Below are 19,266 nucleotides of genomic sequence, written 5' to 3'. Positions count from 1 at the left end.
AGCACTTAAAACAAGATGTATAATGCCATGCTATTAATATATATTTCATATATATTAAATATACCCTCCATTATATTGTAATTTTGTGAAATTTGTAGGTATAAGAAATTAATTTATCCCTTTTAAGCACTTAAAATAAGATGCATAACGCCATATTATTACTAAACCCTTATAATTATATTTCAGTTTCAGTCAGAAGCTTAAAAATAGGTGAAGGAGTCATTTCCGACCCCATAAATCATATATATTCTTGATCAGCATTGAAAGCCGAGTCGATCTAGACATGCCTGGCAAGAATTTATTTTTTTTCAAAATTTTGACAAATTTTTAAGGTGATCCCTCCTTAAAATTGTCGAAAAATATGCACAAAAAAAAATAAATTTTTTTAAGTTTCAAAGTCAGTATACAGATTTTTTAACCTAATAAAAAATTGCTTAGGACAGCTTTCCGAATTGAATTTAGTGCATTTTTGACCAAGTTATGATGGTTTTTTTTATGATGGAAGGGTATCCAAACTTTGGTTTCACAAAGTTAGCTTTCTACTATTTTTTAAAACAAATTCTGCTTGGTCTAGAGTTGCATAGGGTTTCAAGGATTTATATAAAGATTATATAATTTCATGGAAATAGAAAATCATCAAATAGTATTAAATTTAAATAATTGCTACCAATTACTAACATTATTTCTTAAAATTCCCAAGTCCTTTTTTGGTCAATTTCTTACGTAAAAATACCTTTTTGCAAAGAAACTTTAAAGGACTTTTAATACTTACGCTTACTTACCTTATAGCTAAGTAATAAATCTTAGATGCATGTTATATCTACACTGATAATAAAATTATAATTTTAACACATAAATCATACGTAATAAAAAATAATTATATAAAACTAAAAAATCCAGAAATAAAATAAATCCGATTTTATTCAAAACATAAAAATACTTGAATAAAGAATAAGAAACCTAAAATAAGATAAGAATTAAGCTTGTTTTGTGATAAAGTTGTGATCATTTTATAACCAATAATATTTATATTTTTTCATTGTAAGATATATAGTTTTTTTTCAGTGCTTTCAGCTTGACTTGGAGAACTCCCAACTCCATCTAGCCATAAATTAACACACACATGACTAGCGGTGGTGGACCGAACCAAACCAACTGCTGGAACATTTTCATTTCACTCTTGTTTGTTTGATTTTTGGCTTTTTGCAGTTAGCTGACAGTTGGCCGGGAAACCGGGAAAGTGGGGAAAACTGGAAAAACCCGGGAACCCAAACGACGACCTGGCCAAATTAAAAATGTTTCGTTCCCCTTATTTGTCTTTCGTCTTTTGATGTCCGAAAACGCGCAATGAATTCGCTCACTCTTCTCTACGCTTCTTTCAATATATGTTTTTTGTTATTTTGTATTTTTTTTTTTTAATATTTATTTTTATTTTTATTTTTATTCAGTTTTTCTGTTGTGTTTAACTTTGTGGGGTGGTGTGTGTGTGTGTGTGTATGTTTTCTCTGCTTATTTGTTTTAATCATTTGCATTTTGTATACAGAAAACATTTGTTCGTCTCGAGCTTAATTGCTGAAACTAATAAAATGTTCACAGCTAATAAATATAGCAAGAAATAGGGGAAATAAAGGATAAAGGATATGGGCTAAAGGATATAGGGGCACATTTCACACACACTTTTTGCAGGAAGGAATTGGGATGGGACTTATACCGTATATGAAAAACGTTTGTTTATCAAAATATAATGCTTAGGATCTAAGAAAAAAAAAGGTTGTATGTATGTATATATATATATAGCTATATCCTATGTATGGTCTATATATTAAATATGCATAAGTATCTTTAGTTGGGCTATAACTAGGATAATTAGACCGTTATACACTTAGAAGTACACTTAGCACAATTGAACTGACAAATTGAATATATTTCTCCTACGGCTTTTTTTTTAGTTTCTTTTCTATATTTTTTTTTTGTTATATAATATATATTATATAACTATATATATTTTTTAGCTGGCGTGGGCGCTTTTGAGATGTGTGGGCTTTGTTTTTTTTGTTTTGTTTTCATAAGTTAAGGCGACTGTCAAAGATCTAGCTTCTATTTATATTTAATTAGCTTAAAAAAACTCACACTTATGCAAAATAGCTTCGGCTTAATGCCTGGCGAGAGAGAGAAAAAAAATTAATGCTATTTAATGCAGAAGATGTAGGACTTAATACTATCAGGTACTTTGGCATTTCGTTTTTGCTTAAAAATAATAATAATAATCATTCAAACGAATGTTGTTCATGCTGTATACATAGATTTTTCCTTCATTTTTTGTTTTAACATTAAGCATGTATACATAAATGATTTTAATTGTTTTTTCTTTCATATATTTCTTCTAGAGTTTTCAAGGGCGGTATTGGGGTGGAAAACAGGGAAAAAGGTTGTAAGAAAAACAAGTTCTAAATGAATATAAAAAGTAAGATACGTAAAAGAAGACCTAAAAGACGTAACTAAATATTAAATTTGAATACAAAGAACAAGTTCAAAACTGTTCTCTGATATTTTCAGGATTTACGGGAATTCCCCCCCCCCCAAAAAAAACCGCCTTGAAAAACTCCTAACTAACTTCCTTACTGGAGTTTAAATCACCAGTGAATCCCTACTGCTTTAAGGCATTTACTTAGCAAGCAGCCCCATATCTCTATATATATTTATATATATTTATATTTCTTGTAAATGCTTAACTCTCATTCTTTGAAGCTTAGTCTCTCTCTAGATCGCACACTACGCTCTAAGTTACCCTATATAACTTAAGAAGTTAATACTAAGAAAAAAAAAAAAAAACATATCCTGGTAAAGCTAGAGACTAAGTCAGGGATGCCCAAGGATAACCCTGCTCTAAGATGAATATATATTTCATTTTGAAATTGAAATCGTTGCTACAACTACATGTGTAAGCCATTAGTCCTTAGATGTCCTTACAAGCCTAAGCGATTTGAATTCGATTTTTTGGTAGCTGAAAGATAATGCCGTCACTATATCCCTCCTCCCCCCCTTCTAGATCCTGGCTCGAGTCCTTTGAGATCAGTCTTAGAGTAGCCAGTTAAAGGGGGAGGACTTCCTACTCCCTTTACTCCTTAGACCGCAGTGGGCGGCGGCAGTAGCGAAGAGTTCGAGGACCTCAAATAAGGATTACCATAAATGGCACTATACCGTGGATCCACACTCAATGCCATGGAGCTAGGTACCACCACATGTGTGGTGGTGGCTGTGGTGGTGCTCTGATTCGAGCAACTGCCATTCGGCGAGGAACTCACCACCGAAGCTGTGGTGGATTGCAAACTTGGCAGACCATTATCCTGCCGAATTTCCCGGGAACCAATAATGCTACCGGTTAGACTGCCACCACTGCTATTGGTAAGGAAAGTCATGGGCAAGGTTTGCGTATTGGAAGTCTGATGATGATGCTGATGTTGACTCTGCTGATGGCTACTCTGCTGTTGCTGTTGCAATTGCAATTGATTCTGATGGTTATTCTGTAGGATTGTGGAGCTGCCATTGGATTTTGTGGAGCAAGTCGTCAAATACTGAGGTGGTGGACTGTAATGGGTACTATAGTCGCCATAGGGTACATATCCACCGGATATATCCACCTTGAGGTCACTGTAATTGGAAGTGCGATCACCGGGCTCCAATTTGCAGCTTACTCCACCATTTTTGGTGATTTGATGTTCGCTAATGACATCTGCCTGGGGTAACTTGGTACTCCTTCGGCATTTGATGTAGACCACAATGAGGATGGTAAGGACGAGCAGGAAAGCCACCACTGAAATGCCGCCTACGATGGTCATCAGAAGGGAAACACTCTCTGGAAAAATAAAACAAAAGCAAGAGAGATACGAAGAGTTATATAGTTATATTGATTTAAAATTCAGAAAGGGATATAGATTCCATAACTCTGAGATTAAGGATATACTCACTTTTAGCCTGCAGTTGAATCTCTGCCACATCATTGCCATAATCATTGACCACCGTACAGTTGTACTTTCCATAATGATACGCCTGACTATCCCTTATGATCAGAGTGCTCTTGACACCTCCTGGCACAGCATCCACCAATATGGAGTAATCATGTCCTGATTCTGAGCTTATTTCCTGACCATTAAATGTCCAGGAAACATGCCGGGCACGTGGCACACTGCTGGCAAAACACTCAATCCTTGCAGTATCACCTACCAAACCATATTGCGATCTCTGTGAACTAATCGCCGGTGATCCCTTCAGGTAAACATATGCATCCGCCGATATTTCCGCATAACCGGGAACATTAGCCTTACAATAATACCTGCCGGCGGTCTCATTGCTAACACTAAATGTAAGATTAGTGCTAGTGCCCACCACTCGGTCACTGGGATGCTGAATCCATACAATCTCCGGCTGAGGATTACTATCCACCTCACAGCTAAGGGAAACCACACTGCCAATGTCTGCCTCCAAGGACTGAGGACGTTGCCGGAAGCTGGGAGCATCTATTAATGGGAGAAAGTGATGGAAATTTCAATTAATATATTATATTATATATATTTTACAAGTATTAATCTATGAATCAAAAGGTAGTGACTCTACTTACAGCTTATGTCCAAAGTCTCACTATCCTCACTCTTGCCCACGGAATTCTGTACTTCACACTTGACAATTGCATCATGAAACTTGCGCGTTACATTACGTATTACCTTAAATTACAGAAAAAAAATGGGAAAAATAAATACATAAAATAAAATACATATTTTTTTTAAGTAACAAAAAAAAGATAGCTAGCTGTAGAGCTGCATTTAATTGTGGGAACGTTAGGCCTTTCCGGTGGCAAAGCCAACAACTGGTTTTTCAATAATTGCCAGGCATTATACAAGAGCATTTTCCAAGCAATAGTTGCTCTAATTATGCGGCAAGTGGAATGCCAACCAGTTCCACGAGGACTTGGGAAAAAAAGCGCCACTTACCATCTCTGTCTTCTGGCCGCCAATGATTGGTTCATCGTTGATGAACCACCGGTACCGGACATCGCTGGGATTCGCATCGGCTCGGCACTCCAAACGCACCTGTGAATGCTCCACAATCCGGGATCCACTTGGGGATGTTGGGGAACCCCCGACCAGACCATTGCCAGCGGTATTTGCACCATTTGGTAGTGTTCCCATCACATTCACCTTCACCTTGGGCGCGTATTTAACCTGCAAAGATAGAAATCATAAAAGAAGTCCTTTAAATTAACCATTTTAACTAAGGTATATAGTATACAAAGACCCAGGGACTTTCCCCACTCGACTCCAAGGACTCGTCGTCACCTTCTTGGTTTTGACATCTTCGTCAGGGATTTGTCAGCGACCAGGACACGTTCATACCCTGTCCATCTCTCCATCGACCGAAGTGAAGCCAAATGACAAGTGGGCTGAGGTCAGGTCATTGTTTGGGAGGAGCTGCCTCCTCCTCGATTTCACACCCCGAATGGGTAGGACGATGGTGCCTTTATGTCGGGACATGAATTAGCCCGTCAGTGTGGTGCCATGTCCATACACAAAAGCCCATTCAAAAAATACTATCCTTCTCTTCTCTCCCTCTCTCTCTCTCTCTCTCTCTAGCAGGGGATTCCCCCCTTTTTGGTTTTTTGAATGGGCTTCCGCATCGTCCTTGCATCACGTAAAATTGATAGCAGGCAGGCTCCCTATCTATAGATAAGGTAAACCTCAGTCTCTGTGCACTGAGAGAAACCCTATTCGAGACTCTCAGTATATATATCATATCCTTGAACCCCACATAGTTTTTCCACAGTGTATGGAATGAGCTGTCAAAGGAGCTACTGTAGGTCCTGGGGGGATGGGGATGGGAATGGGAAGGATGGGCAGGTGTCCAACTCACCTCAACACGTATCCTGGCCGAACGATAGGTGCGGTCCGCCGTATTCTGCGCCTGGCACGTAAAATTCGTGTTGTGGTGCTCCTTTTTGGGGGTCAATCGGAGTACAGATTTTGCCGTATAACGCCGCAGATCTGGCAGCGGTATTACCGAATACTCAATGTTATCCGTTAGCACATTGCCCAAACCATCGATCCAGGTAATCTGTAAAGGTACAGAGAGGTTAAAACTGGTTAGCCAATTGGTTGGCAACAACATTTAAGAGGTTTTAAGAGTCAATTCTTAATAGAAAACTCTTCCAAGAACTCCTCAAACTCTCCTACTCACCTCAGCAGCTGGTTTTCCTCCCACGGAAATGCATTCAATTTCCACTTTACGATCTTCGGTGGCATAAATCACATCTCCCTGGGTTATCTTTGGTGACTCCGGTGGCACCAGGACTGTCAAACCAGCAAAGGTGGATCTTATGGCCGGTTGACCCTCGGGACCAGGACTCACTTGACACTGATACCTGGCATCGTCATCCAACATCACCGGATATATGTCCAGTGAGTAGTCACCTTCCTCATCACTGCCCACCATGGCATAACGTTCAAAACCACTCAAATCACGGGATGTGCCCAATCCAAAGTCATCTTTGGTCCATTGTAAAGTTCCCTGTTTGTTAATCACACGACAGGGTAATGTGACCCTGGCACCAACCACTGCGGTTTGATCCTGTGGCTCCATGGCAAAACGTTGATTTTGATAGCTAGTGTAAGGCGAAGTCCTGGCCAGGCCAAAGAGTGTGGCCAAAAGCAGGAGGTAAGGCATTGAAAGCACTTCCCCTCGCATTGTGTACATGGTGTCTGGAATTTACATTACATTTCATTAATTTATAAATTAAAATTTTATGAAAAAATACTATAAATGAGGTAGAAGCAATCTAATTTATTTCTTTCAAGTATTCTTTATATTTTATACAATCTTAAATATATATTGAAAGACTTTAGATACCGGAACAAATCCCTGAACTCGTTGCAACAATCAAGTGACCGGCTTCGACTTAAAAAAAAAAAAACAAACCCCAATCAGCCTTGAAATAAAAGGCGCCAAAAAATAAAAATTTATATATACTCAAAAATGAGCCACAAAAGTGTCTTTTCTTTATGTTCACATATGTATCTATTTATTTACTGGCTGTGCTTTTATGCGCTTTGCCAGGGCTTTTGTTGCGTTTTTTTGTTGCTTATGTTTTTTTTTTGTTTATTTTTTTTTTATCGCATTTTGCGCATTTTGTTGTACAAAATCTTTCAAGCAACAATTGCCTCAGGGTCTTATTACTTATTATTGTTCGTTTATTGTTCGCCGTCTTTTCTGTGTTTTTTCTGTTGGCGCGCGTGTTTTTCCTTCTTTTTTTTTGTGTTGTATACCAAATGTTTCTTTTATTTTATTTTTATTTGGTTTAATTCATGTTTTCCAAGTGCAGACAGCTTTGCGCTTTGTACGTGAGCCCCCAAAACGAATTACATTCAAATTAGTCAAAGCAAAAGGAGTGGAACTGTAGCCGAAAAACACCCAAAGAAAATTATAAAAAAAAATAAAGGCTTAAGTTGGAGTTTAAGACATAAAAGAAGTATGGAAAAATATTTGTTAAAAAATATACATAGTATTTTCTGGAGGAGTTTTCTAACATTTATTTGATTTAGTAATAAGCATTTCACTCCATTGTTTAAAGTTAATGTGAAATTGAAAATAATGCAATAAAGGATTAAGTAGGGAAAGGGACTTTGGTCACACTGTAAATGAATCGATGCTTCAGAGCACATTGTAAAGAAAAAGACCAGTAAGTAACTCTGAACAGTAAGTATCTATGAGCAGTAATTAACTATGAACAGAAAGTATATATGGACAGTAAGTAACTATGACAAGTAAGTAACTCTGAACAGTAAGTATCTATGACCAGTCAAAAAATATAACCAGAAAGAGTCAATGAACATTAAGTAACTATGATCAGTAATTAACTATGATCAGTAATTAAGTAGGAGCACTAATTAACTCGGAACCGTATGTATCTATAATAAGTAAATAACTCTGAACAGTAAGTATCTATGATTGGTAAGTATCTATGATCAGTTCCTAACATTAAACACTAATAAACAATGACTTGCAACTTTTGTAACACAACACATATCTGAGACCTGGCCGGCAGCAGTCACTTCGTTCCGGGGAGGTTAGAACCAGTTGGGAATCATAAGTACATATGAGCGAGATTTGTTTTGGAACAAACAGCAAGTCATTTTAATGAAACTATGGATTTATTCTTTTATATAATTTTACTAGTATATAAGTCGGAACATGGCGGATCGGTGGACTATACATATATATACATTTATGTATGTATGTATACATATTTATTTATTTATTCTTTTAATTCAATTTCAATGAAATTTCTATTCCTATACCTAACTTCCCATAGTTCTACCATACTTTACTCACTTCCCAATCATTATAGTTTCTCTGTGAGATTCTCATTGTGGATTTTTTGGCTTAATAAATTTGCAGCTAACATATATAGGAGGCAATCTGAACCAATCAAATCCACTCCAAGTACTAAACTACACAACTCTCCCTTTTTCCGCTTTTCCTGGCATTTTCCCCAGGTCTTTGCCCAGTTAGACTGTGCAGGTGCTCCGGCTGCCTTGGAATTTTCTCACGCATTTTTTTATTTCGTACCTCTAGCAAGTATTTTACTCTTTCTGTATATTCTGCGGGGTTTGGGTTTAGGTTTAGGTTTAGGGTTTTCTACTTCTACCTATTTTTTGTTTGTGGTCCGCTTCCGTCTGTCTAATTTCGTTTTCTTGTAAGTTTCGTCGCTATTATTTGTTTTTATTGCTTTTATACGGAAATTGGCGCCTCACTCACACGCAGGCACAAATTAAACGAAATTATAACAGAAAATGAAATAATACAACTGGAGAAATCCCTTGAAAAGAAAAAGATACAAAATAACCCCAAGAAACAGATGCAAACGGAGGCAAAAGATTAGCGAGCTTCCGTTCAAAATCAAAACGGAAGGGTTCAAAATGAGAAAATTACTCACAACAGAAAAAAAAGTAGAGAAAAAATATATATAATATAGAGAGATGAAATCCAAATACCGAAATCCAAAATCTGTAGAGAAACTCTTGAAGAGCAGCTCTGCAATCATGAAAATGCTGCGTTTGTTAAGCTAATTAAAACCGATTTTAGACACGCTCACAAGAGAGTTTGGTCTTTATGGGCGATAAAGATTCGGTTTCATCGGTTTCATCGGTTTTAAGATTTCAGTTTTTAAGACAGACACCGAAAAAAAAACAAACAAACAAATCTATAAAAAATGAAAGAGAAAAGAATGAGTTAGTGAGAGAAAGAATGACTCGAATATGAGATATTTTTTCTCTAAGGCAGTGGCTTAATTTTAGTTTTGTATTTTAAATTCATATTTAAATGAAATATACCATGAAATATATTTTTTAAGAATTAAAATTCATTTAAAAAAAATATATTTCATAGTATATATTATTTAAAAATGAATTTGCATTACAAAAAAATATTATAAATAATAATTAATAATTAATATGTTCCTTATTATATAAACCAAACAAAAATATAACAAGAAAAAGGAAAAGTGAGTTAAAATTAGAAAGAATACCTCGACTAAGAGATAATCTTTCTTAGAGGCTCTTGCTAACTTTTAATTTTGCATTCCAAGTTCACATTTAAATAAATAATAATATAATAATATTATTATTTGTTATAAATGAATATTATTTAAATAATTTTTTCATTACTTAAACCATTAAAAGATATAAAAAGAAAGATACAAGAATGCCTCTATTTAAATCCAAAGGTAATTCCTAACTTTTAGTTTTCTGTATTCTAAATTAATATGTAAGTAAAATCTATATAATTTCAACCTAAATTAAATATTATTATTAATTCTTTTAACTAATTATGTTTTCTAACATATTAATACATTTTTTTAATATTTCTTTTTACTAATAAAACTGTTTATTATTATTTATTATCCCTAGAAAATCGTTCTCTCATATTTGATGGCTTCATTCCTTCATACTTTCATTCCCATTTCTCTTGCTTCATTCCATTCCTTTTTTTCCTGCAATTTTAATTGGTTTTTCCCCATTTTCCTGGGGCCCTTGTCCCCCCTTTGACTCCTCTCTATATATGTATATATCTATATATATATCGGTATCGATATCCAGGGCATGTCATACATGAAAACTGCCCCCCGAATCTGCTCAAGGTTCAAGTGGCCAACAATACAAATCACTCTGAACAATTTTCCTGTGTCCAAGACTTAACAGTAGCAGCTGCCATCCAATGCTCCTCTTTCTCTCCGCTTTTCCTTTTCCTCCTCCACCTCCACAACTTTTGGCCGGAAAAACTAAGGCCACCCCCCTTCCCTCTTTACCTTACTGTGCACCGAAAAAGTTTTCCCGGCGAGTGTTCAATATAAATTTTTCAAAGTTATTTGTACCAGGTGGGCCTTTCTTTATTGATTTATGAGAGCCACTCCGAAATTGCTTAGAAGAAGGAGCTTGGGCTCTTGAGCATCGTCCAGGGGCGTCACTTCAAATGGGGGTCTAAAAGGGGGTTCCCTGGCAAATGACAAAAAGCCAGTTGTTGTTGGAGCGACTTTTCTCTCTCAAGAGTGAAGGAAGCCGCACATCCGCTGCAGCTTGCATCTAATAACCGAAGCGAATGAGCGATAATAATGCGATCGTGGAAACTAGTTTACACCGAGAATAATTAATCAATTTCAATTGGAATAAAAATATATAGAAATAATATATATATATATATTTAAACTCAGTTACTGATTTAATTTAAGTTTAAAGAACTGGGAGATCAAATACTAAGCTTTACAAGTATTTATAAATATTTTTCATATATTTTTCTAAATCAAGGCAACCTTTTTGCTCAACAACAACCTGATGCCATAGCACCTGTTCCCCTGTTTTCCCAGTTGCAACTATAAATATCACAACAGATGCTTGGGCTGTGGCATTAAAGGATGCTGGATGCTGGATGCTGCATGTTGCATGTTGCTGAAATAAATGCAGCTGCATCTTGCGGTCAGAGTGAAAAGCAGCTGCGAAAAGGAAGCCCATTGGCCGAGGGGAAGTTGCCTGCCACACTGGACACTGCCACAGTTGGACATTCAGGCAACTACTTCTGGCCACTTGCAACTACCAACTCCCCCTCCCCTTCCATTGACTGACAAAACAGGCAACAATCTCTCTCTCTCTCTCTCTCTCTCTCTCTCTCTCTCTTTCCTCTTCCCTCCTCTCTGTGGTATCGATTGTGCTCGGGGATTCGGTTTGAGATTTATGTGTGATAAGCGTCGCCTGCAAAAATAATTACTGCATCTGTATCTGTGTATCTGGTGGCCGTATCGGGGAAGCTGCGAAAATTGAAAACTGGAGCGGAAAGCGCTGCGTTTGCAGCGGAAATGTTTTTCTTTTGCCATTTTTGCAGTTTGCTGTGATTGGCAGCAGCAGTTGTGGGGTTAAGATGCGGCAGAGGCGGCTGTTCAAAAGGGGGATTTCTATAGGTGCTACAAGTGCTATGAGTTTTAGTTAATGTCTTTGGGTTAATATTTAAACTATCAAAAGGAGATAAACTGGACTTAAAAGGAGCTACTTTAATAAACAGTTGCTTGAAGTTTTAGTTAAAGTCTTAAGATAATATTTAAACTATAAAATGATCAGAAACCTTTAAACTATGCTAAAAAAATCTATCTAAAATATTTATATTTAACAAGCAGAAAATCAGGTAAAAATCTTGCTAAAATATATATACTACAAATCCTGAAAAATAATACAAATATGGCAAAATGACAATTATTTTCTATGGTACTTAGTTGAGAGTCAAATTAATTTGTTTCTGTATTAATTATTCTTCATAAACTATACTGATACCTGATCTTAAAACCCCTTTAATATCCTTTAGGCTTCTCCATATATCCTTCCAAATTCTATCCTGATTTAAAAAACCTCTGCTCAGCCCAAAAAAACAAAAACTCAACTTTAACTGTCAGTTTAAGTGTCGACTGTACTTGAGGATGCCTCAATCGCTCTCTGTCGCACCTCACCAACTCACATGCAAGTTGCCCTCAGGGACCGGTTAACCCTTTACTTTACTTTACTTTACAACAACGAAAAAAGGAGAAGAAAATAAATAAAAAAAAAAAAACAACAACCAAAAAGAGAAGAGAAAGCTTGGCCAAAAGGATGGCTACTTAAAGGACTTTTGCTGACAAAATGGAAAAGGCAACAAGCAGAAGAAGGGGACTCCCAAAATAGGGACCAGGATAAGGGATTGGGAGCTGTACAGGGACTGGGAACCGGAAAAGGCATAAAGGATATTGGTCGAGGTCCAGAGTTCGGCAAAGATTAGGACAATTAAAAAAGGGAATGCTTAACAATTAAAATCAATTTGTGCGTGTGTTCGTATGGCAGGATCCCAGCTCCTTGCTCCTTGCTCCCTGCTCCTCGCTCCTGCTCCCTGTTCCTGTTCCCTTTCCCCTTGCATCCCTTTTCCGAATCCTGTTGACAATTTGTTTGCTCGAACAAATCAACTAAAAGGCAACGGCTAAGTGGCAAAAGGAGAAAGCTCTGGGTTAAAGTCAAAGCAATAAAGGATGTGTGGTGGGGAGGGGGTACCGACAATGACGATTGCCTGGGATTCAATTTGCCCAACTAGCTCCCTCTCTCTCTATCATACTCTCCCCCTCTCTCTCTGTCTCTTTCTCCTCCCATATCTGATTTGGAGACAAATGCCTGCGTGTGTGTGTCCTGCGGCAAAAGTGGAGCTGCAAGGATCAGCAACCGGACCCCTTGTGTCAATAAAAAGGCAACGGGCAAAAAATAAACTTAAATCGCCTATTAATGGCCCACACACACACACACACACACACACAAATATATATAAAGAAGGAACTTTTTTGGCCAAAGTCAGCAAAAGTTAACAGGACAGTAAAGGCTGACTGGCCTCAAAAAAAAAAAAGGAGAAGCACTGATAATTATCACACGGAGATGGAGATATACCAATGGCAGTTTTCAGTTTTCAGTTTTGATAGGTTGGCTAGAAAATCCTTTTCAGTGTTGATAAGTGCTTAAAAGCCGAGTTTAGTGTTGAGAAGATAGCAAAGGCAACCTCTACAGTGTTTATAAGTTGTTAAAGAAAAAAGGTACCAGTATTGAAAACTTCTAAAAAGAGTACATAGTATTAGGAAGATAGCAAAAAATATACTTTTCAGTATTTAAAATTTCTCATAAGAGACTTTAGAATAAATAAGTTTGCACAATAGAGCTTCAGTGTTCAAAAAATAAAGGAAATATTCTTTAAGCCACCATGAAGTTCAACCAATTAAAACTCTCCCCATTGGATCAATAAACTCACAACACAAAAATTTTCGATGCCAGCTCAGATTTCATAACATTAATCGAATCTCGGGGATAGACTTCGTTGAGCTTTAATATAATAACCAAATGCAGCTCCCTCCCGGAGAAACGGGTTAAGTTATTCATCAATTCTCCAAGGCTCCAAGCGGATAAGAGAAGCAAAAAAAATAAAACTTGTTAACCGTGTATAATTAAAGCATCTTGAATCGATCTGACTCTCATTAGCATAATTCTAACATAACTCCCGACATGGCTGGGGCATAAAATTATGAGACGAACTCGAGAGCAGCCAAAACTCTAAATAAAATCATAAGAAAGAGATATATACCAATATATATATATAGAGGAGATGGGTTTTTTTTAGGGGGAATGAAGCGAAGCGAATGAAAGTTGCTTGGCCACATCGAAGCAGAATTTCAATCAGTAAATTGAACACCTGAACCTAACTGATTTTGTGGTTGTATACACACAGAGTGTGTGTGTGTGTGGTTTGGTTATTTTATTTTATTTTATTTTGTGTTTTTTTGGAAAGGGGAGAAGCTGCGCTGCGCTGCGAAGAAGCAAACAAGTTGATGTCGAGCAGCAGGAAATTAAGCCAGGCCAAGAAAAAGACACTGCAACAATGACAAGCCGAGGGGAGCCCAGCTGCTGCCTGTGGTCGCCTTTTTATATATCTTTTATATATCTTTTTTTCTCGATTTTTTGTTTTTGGTTCGGTATCGGTTTGGGCTTTGGGTTTTGGGGCTTGGGCCAAACCAAGCTTCTCCACTTTACGTTTAGCATTTTTTTTAAATTCATGTTTATGGTTTTGTATTACAAGCGATCGGCAATGGCCAAGACAGTCAGCCAAGTCAGCCTCAGACTCAGTCCGAGATTTGTATAACTTTAAGCCTTATTAACATATTTTATGCTCCATTCGAGTTCCATTCCAAGTCCAAGTTCGCCCACACACCAACATTTTTTAACCATTTCATCTCCATCCAGCCATTCCGTTTTTTATTATTTCTAGCCGCTTTTCGTGTGGGCCGACGTCGCCACTTTGACATAGATCGATCCAAAACCCAATCCCAATCCAAGTCCCCCCCGAAAAACACAAAAACCCACAAGAAAAGCCATTGGCAAAGAGTGAAAAATTATTTCGAAAGCGTGTTTTGGGGTCTTTTTTGGCTGCCGCACTTGACCAGAAGAGTCTGGCAGACTTCGATAGGCGTCAGATGGTAAACACAGATATTTTTGTCAGGTGTGGAGGGAGGTATGGATTGAAAACTATATGAAAACCCCAGTTACAGGGGGTTTGATTTGTAATTAAATAACTGTTTTTGTAATTATATCTAAGGCCAAACTCTCTTTTTAGGGTTTTCTAAATACTATATTCATTTCTAGCAAGTTTCAGATCAAAAGCTATATTAGATCCCAAGTTACATGAGGTTTGAGTTGTCATATCAACGTTACATTCAGTTATTTCTCAGTCCACATATTGCAAAACCTTTTCAAAACTATTTTTTTTACTTATTTTTATATTATATTGACTTTTAAAAAGTTTCAGATCAAAAGCTACATTAGAACCCAAGTTACATGAGGTGTGAAACACCATATACCATTGCAAAACTATTTGCTTGACTACTTTTAAGTATTTTCTTATTTCGTGTGAAGTTGTACACCAAAAACCCGAACTGCAACTCAAATTAATTCGAGGCAAATAAAAGATCTTTTTGGCTCTAGCTTCTATACGTATTTCTCCATACTATACACATGATAATTTTAACTAGCTTTAGCTGCAACCACTGTCTAACTAATCACTATGCCACGTTTCATTGAGCAAACCTTAAATGTTTTCGTTTCGAATTATCATCCACAACGAACGACAATTGCCTGTCCGTAGATCCCTCACCTGACAGCTGTCACTGCGGTTCGTGTACCTGTACAGCCCCCAAAAGCGAAACCCAAAATAAAGCCGAAGACCCCAAGCCGACACAAAAAGTAAAAAAATAAATAAACAATCTCCGGCGGGGCTACCTCATCTCGGTCTTATTCTTTTGTCCGGCCATCAGTATCCCCATTTCCTTCTCCCCGTGCAGCTAATTGAGTTATATCCCCACCACATGACACTGCAGTCGAGTGCAAGGGGAGCCGAAAACCGAAAAATAAAGTCAGACTTTGGCCGGGAGGAAACCTATTTTAAAGCGACCCGAACAGAAAAAAAACAGGGAGAGAAAGAGACACACTCGGCCAAAAATACAAATCAATTCAATAAATAAGAGCGTCAGACCTTTCCCATACTGGTTTTCCTCTGTGCCACACTCCTTCCTTTTTTTGTAAACCATCGAAACATGTTAGAAAAGAGCAATAATAATGAGCAGGAACGGAAAAAAGGTGCAGAGATTCAGATGCAGGTAGACACTATGTGTGCTCTGAGATACAGAGATGGGGATGGGATGCAGAGATATTGAGAGATTGGGGTACTGAGATACAGGGATACTGAGATTCAGAGATACTGAGATATTGAGAAACTGAGAGAGGACTGAAAGACTGAGGGACTGAGAGACTGAGATAGGGGGATATTGAAAGATCGAGATACTCAGATACTGAGAGACTGACGGACTGAGAGACCGAGAGACTGAGAGAATGAGAGAATGAGAGACTGAGATTCTGAGATACTGAGATACTGAGAGACTGAGAGACTTAGATACTGAGAGACTGAGATACTGAGAGACTGAGAGACTGAGATACTGAGATACTGAGATAAGGAGAGACTGAGATACTGAGATACGGAGAGAATGAGAGACTGAGAGAGTGAGAGACTGAGGGACTGAGAGAGTGAGAGACTGAGAGACTGAGAGACTGAGATTCAGAGATATTGAGATTTAGAGATACTGAGACTCAAAGATACTGAGATTCAGAGATACTGAGACTCTGAGATAGTAAAAAATTTAGATTCTGAGATAATACAAATACTGAGATACTGGAACATTAACAGAAACATTTTTATTTTCTTGCAACTGCCTAGACAAATATATATTTATTTGAGAATGAATCTGTATATTAGTAACCTTTAAATGCAAATCTTTTCAATCCAATTCTTTCAGTGCATGCAACTGAGGGCACCAAAAGTATCCAACTATCTGTGTGTGGCACAAAAGATACACATGAATAGCACAACCGATAGATACAACTGGCGACACCTTCGCCTGCGCGCGTCTAACTAAATCCGATTATAACTAATTATTATGGACGCCGAATGGGGGAGATGGAGTAGAAGGAGGGGTGGGCGGTGGAATGAAAATTACCAGGGTTGCCAAGCTAGCAAAGGAAGGGGCTTGGCGTGGGCCCTATTTTTTGTCTTTCTTTTTTTTGTATCTTATAGATGTATGTATCTTATAGATATGCATGTAGCTGCTGGCCATTGTACTCTCTGACTTTATTTTATTATTTACCTCGTTTTGAGGTTTGCTTCGGGTTTTTTTGTTTTTTGTTTTTTGTTATTGTCATTGTGTAATGTCAGTCATGTCCATACAACAATTGTTTAAACTTTAAGCACATGTGGTGAGTTACGATTGAAAAAAAAAGGGGAATCTGATAGGTTTTTTTTCGTTTAGGGATATTTTTTAGGTCCAACCCCCTTTAAATCCATGTTTTCTTAACATTTAGTATTATAAATATGTTCTTTATTAATATTTAAATTCAAAATAAAATATATTTTCAGCTTACCTTTAACACCTCTTCAGTAGGTAGAAGAGTTTCAGTTGCCTCGAGTGTCACTTTTTCACTGCTTTTCCTTGTCCCTTAGGAGATCAGTGTCTATGGGGTTAAAACATAAGTAAGTAAGATTATTAATTCAATTCCTTTGTCCTTTTTTTTTCGTTTATGTGTGTGCGTATTAATTGTTGTGGCTAATGTTGGCCATGTTCTTCGTCTTCTGCTGCCTTCTTCATCTTGGCCATAAACACGCACAGGCCGTGTTTGGCAGCGACGGCTTCCGCATTCATGGCTCTTTTATGGGGCACAAAATGTTTATTAGACATTAGGTGCCCACAGTTGTACCCCGTCTCCGTTTCCCCCCGGTTCTCCCCTCTTTTCAAGAAAAAAAAATATAATACAAAAACTTGCAGGATATCACGCATATTTCGCATAAAAAGTCAGAGCAATCGACGTTTTTATGCAATGTCCTCCTCCCCCCCTAGGGGCCAAAAGGACCTGCCTTCATGAACCAGTCCTTTTCTACTTAATTTTCTATTATGATCTTTGGTAATTGTTGCAACGAAAATTTATTGCATGAAAATATTTGCCAGGGCTTGTCGAGAGACCCTCCTCCAAAAAAATGTATTAATAATTAAAATGGGTTCAAGTAGAATGAGGAGTCTTTTTGTATATAATTATACTATATAGAAAAAACTATTAATTATTAAATTGAAAAATTATAAAAGCCAATAATTGTCTATTTGTTTTTCAATTTATTATTTTGTAATTAAAACTTTTATAACCTCATCAATAGATTACCTTTCTTTCTTTCTTCTTTTTAATTTACTTTAATTTATATATTTTTCTATAATTTTCTTCAAATGAAACCACCTCAAATTGTTTAATTTTTGTCTTCTTATATAAACATAAACATATAAATCCCCCAAAATGAAACCAAATTTATTTGTAATATTTCGGTTTGGCATGCGAGGACGCCAAACAAATTGAAAAATTGATGCCTGCATTAGAAAGGTGGGTGGGGTGGGGTGTAGGAGGAGTAGGGTGGAAAATGTAACCACAGATAAGTTGGAGTGCCTCCCTCCTCCCCCCTTGGAAAACCAACCCCTCTTCGGCACTATTTCGACCCCCTTTCTTTTTTAGTCCTGCAGTTTGATAAAGCGACGGACATGATTCATGGAAGGCTCCGTCGTTTTGGCTGTGCTCTCGATTATTTCCTTGCATGCCTAAGGTTTTCCCTTTTTTCCCGGAGGGGGTACAGTGGGGGAGTTAACACAAACACAGACAAAACATGCAATACAATACAAATAAATACAACAACAAATACAACAATAGCAGTGAAATAAAAAAGGGGAAAAAAAGAAACGTATAAAAAAGTACAAAACGTGTGTGGCACGAAAGCCGAATCAGGCGATTGTCTCTGTTTTTTTTTTATATTTCATAATACCCAGGGATCAAAAAGGGTATATTCTATATAGGGAAGATATGTCATTTTAAATTATTAGTAAGTAAATAAATAAATAAGAAAGTAATAAGTAATGAAAAATATGAAAACAGTAAGAGATATTGTAAAGATACAAAATAATGCCTAGAAATTTATTTTATATAAGAAATAAATCCTAATAAATGTAATTTATTTCAAATAAAATTAAATATAAAAATAAATAATAAAATATATAGAAATTATACATTATTTTTCATATAGAAGAGATATATCATCTAAATAATTGGGTAATTAGAAATATTAAAACAGAAACAGATATTGTAAAGATAAAAAATATGCCTTACAAGTTCATATTGATTTTGGAAATAAATTCTAGTAATTCTTAATTATTTAAATTAAGTAAATTATATAAATCACTCTCTTAGTTATACATAAAATATATATAAATATTACATATATATTTAACATATATTTATTTTATATAAAAATTATATATTTAACCCTTTGATATTGCAACTCTAAACAAAGCAGGCTTTGCAGGGTATTTCATGGTCTATAAATCCCCCTCAAAAAGCTTACCCTACCCGACCTGGCTGACTGTTACGGTTGGTGTTGGGGTGTATGGGGCAGGGGATTTGGTTTTTCGAACGCATTTTCAGGACTCAAAGACTCAGGGACTCGGTACCCATAACCCAGTACCCAGTACCCAGGACTTTCAGGACTTTCACAGACAGGACAGCTGAAACGGTGCTGAATGTGGCAACAAGCGTTAAGTGG

At 36.8% G+C, this 19,266-nt stretch overlaps 1 protein-coding gene across 1 annotated transcript; it reads right to left on the bottom strand.

Annotated features, from left to right (window-relative positions):
- Positions 1-1,388: 1,388 nt before the first annotated feature.
- On the bottom strand, positions 1,389-17,147 carry rst (irregular chiasm C-roughest). Its single transcript, XM_020947367.2, has 7 exons — positions 17,058-17,147; positions 6,229-6,749; positions 5,905-6,105; positions 4,989-5,219; positions 4,619-4,721; positions 3,969-4,517; positions 1,389-3,856 (listed from the first exon to the last, which is right to left on the bottom strand). The coding sequence occupies exons 2-7, from the start codon at positions 6,742-6,744 to the stop codon at positions 3,126-3,128; spliced, it is 2,331 nt and encodes a 776-aa protein (XP_020803026.2). The 5' UTR covers positions 6,745-6,749; positions 17,058-17,147; the 3' UTR covers positions 1,389-3,125.
- Positions 17,148-19,266: the final 2,119 nt, after the last annotated feature.

Source organism: Drosophila serrata, unplaced genomic scaffold (genome assembly GCF_035046125.1).
Source record: "Drosophila serrata isolate PLE 108 unplaced genomic scaffold, ASM3504612v1 contig_23, whole genome shotgun sequence".
In the NCBI taxonomy this organism is placed as follows: Eukaryota; Metazoa; Arthropoda; class Insecta; order Diptera; family Drosophilidae; genus Drosophila; species Drosophila serrata.
The sequence above is the reverse complement of the archived record's forward strand: the minus strand, read 5'-3'. Positions and strand labels throughout refer to the sequence as shown.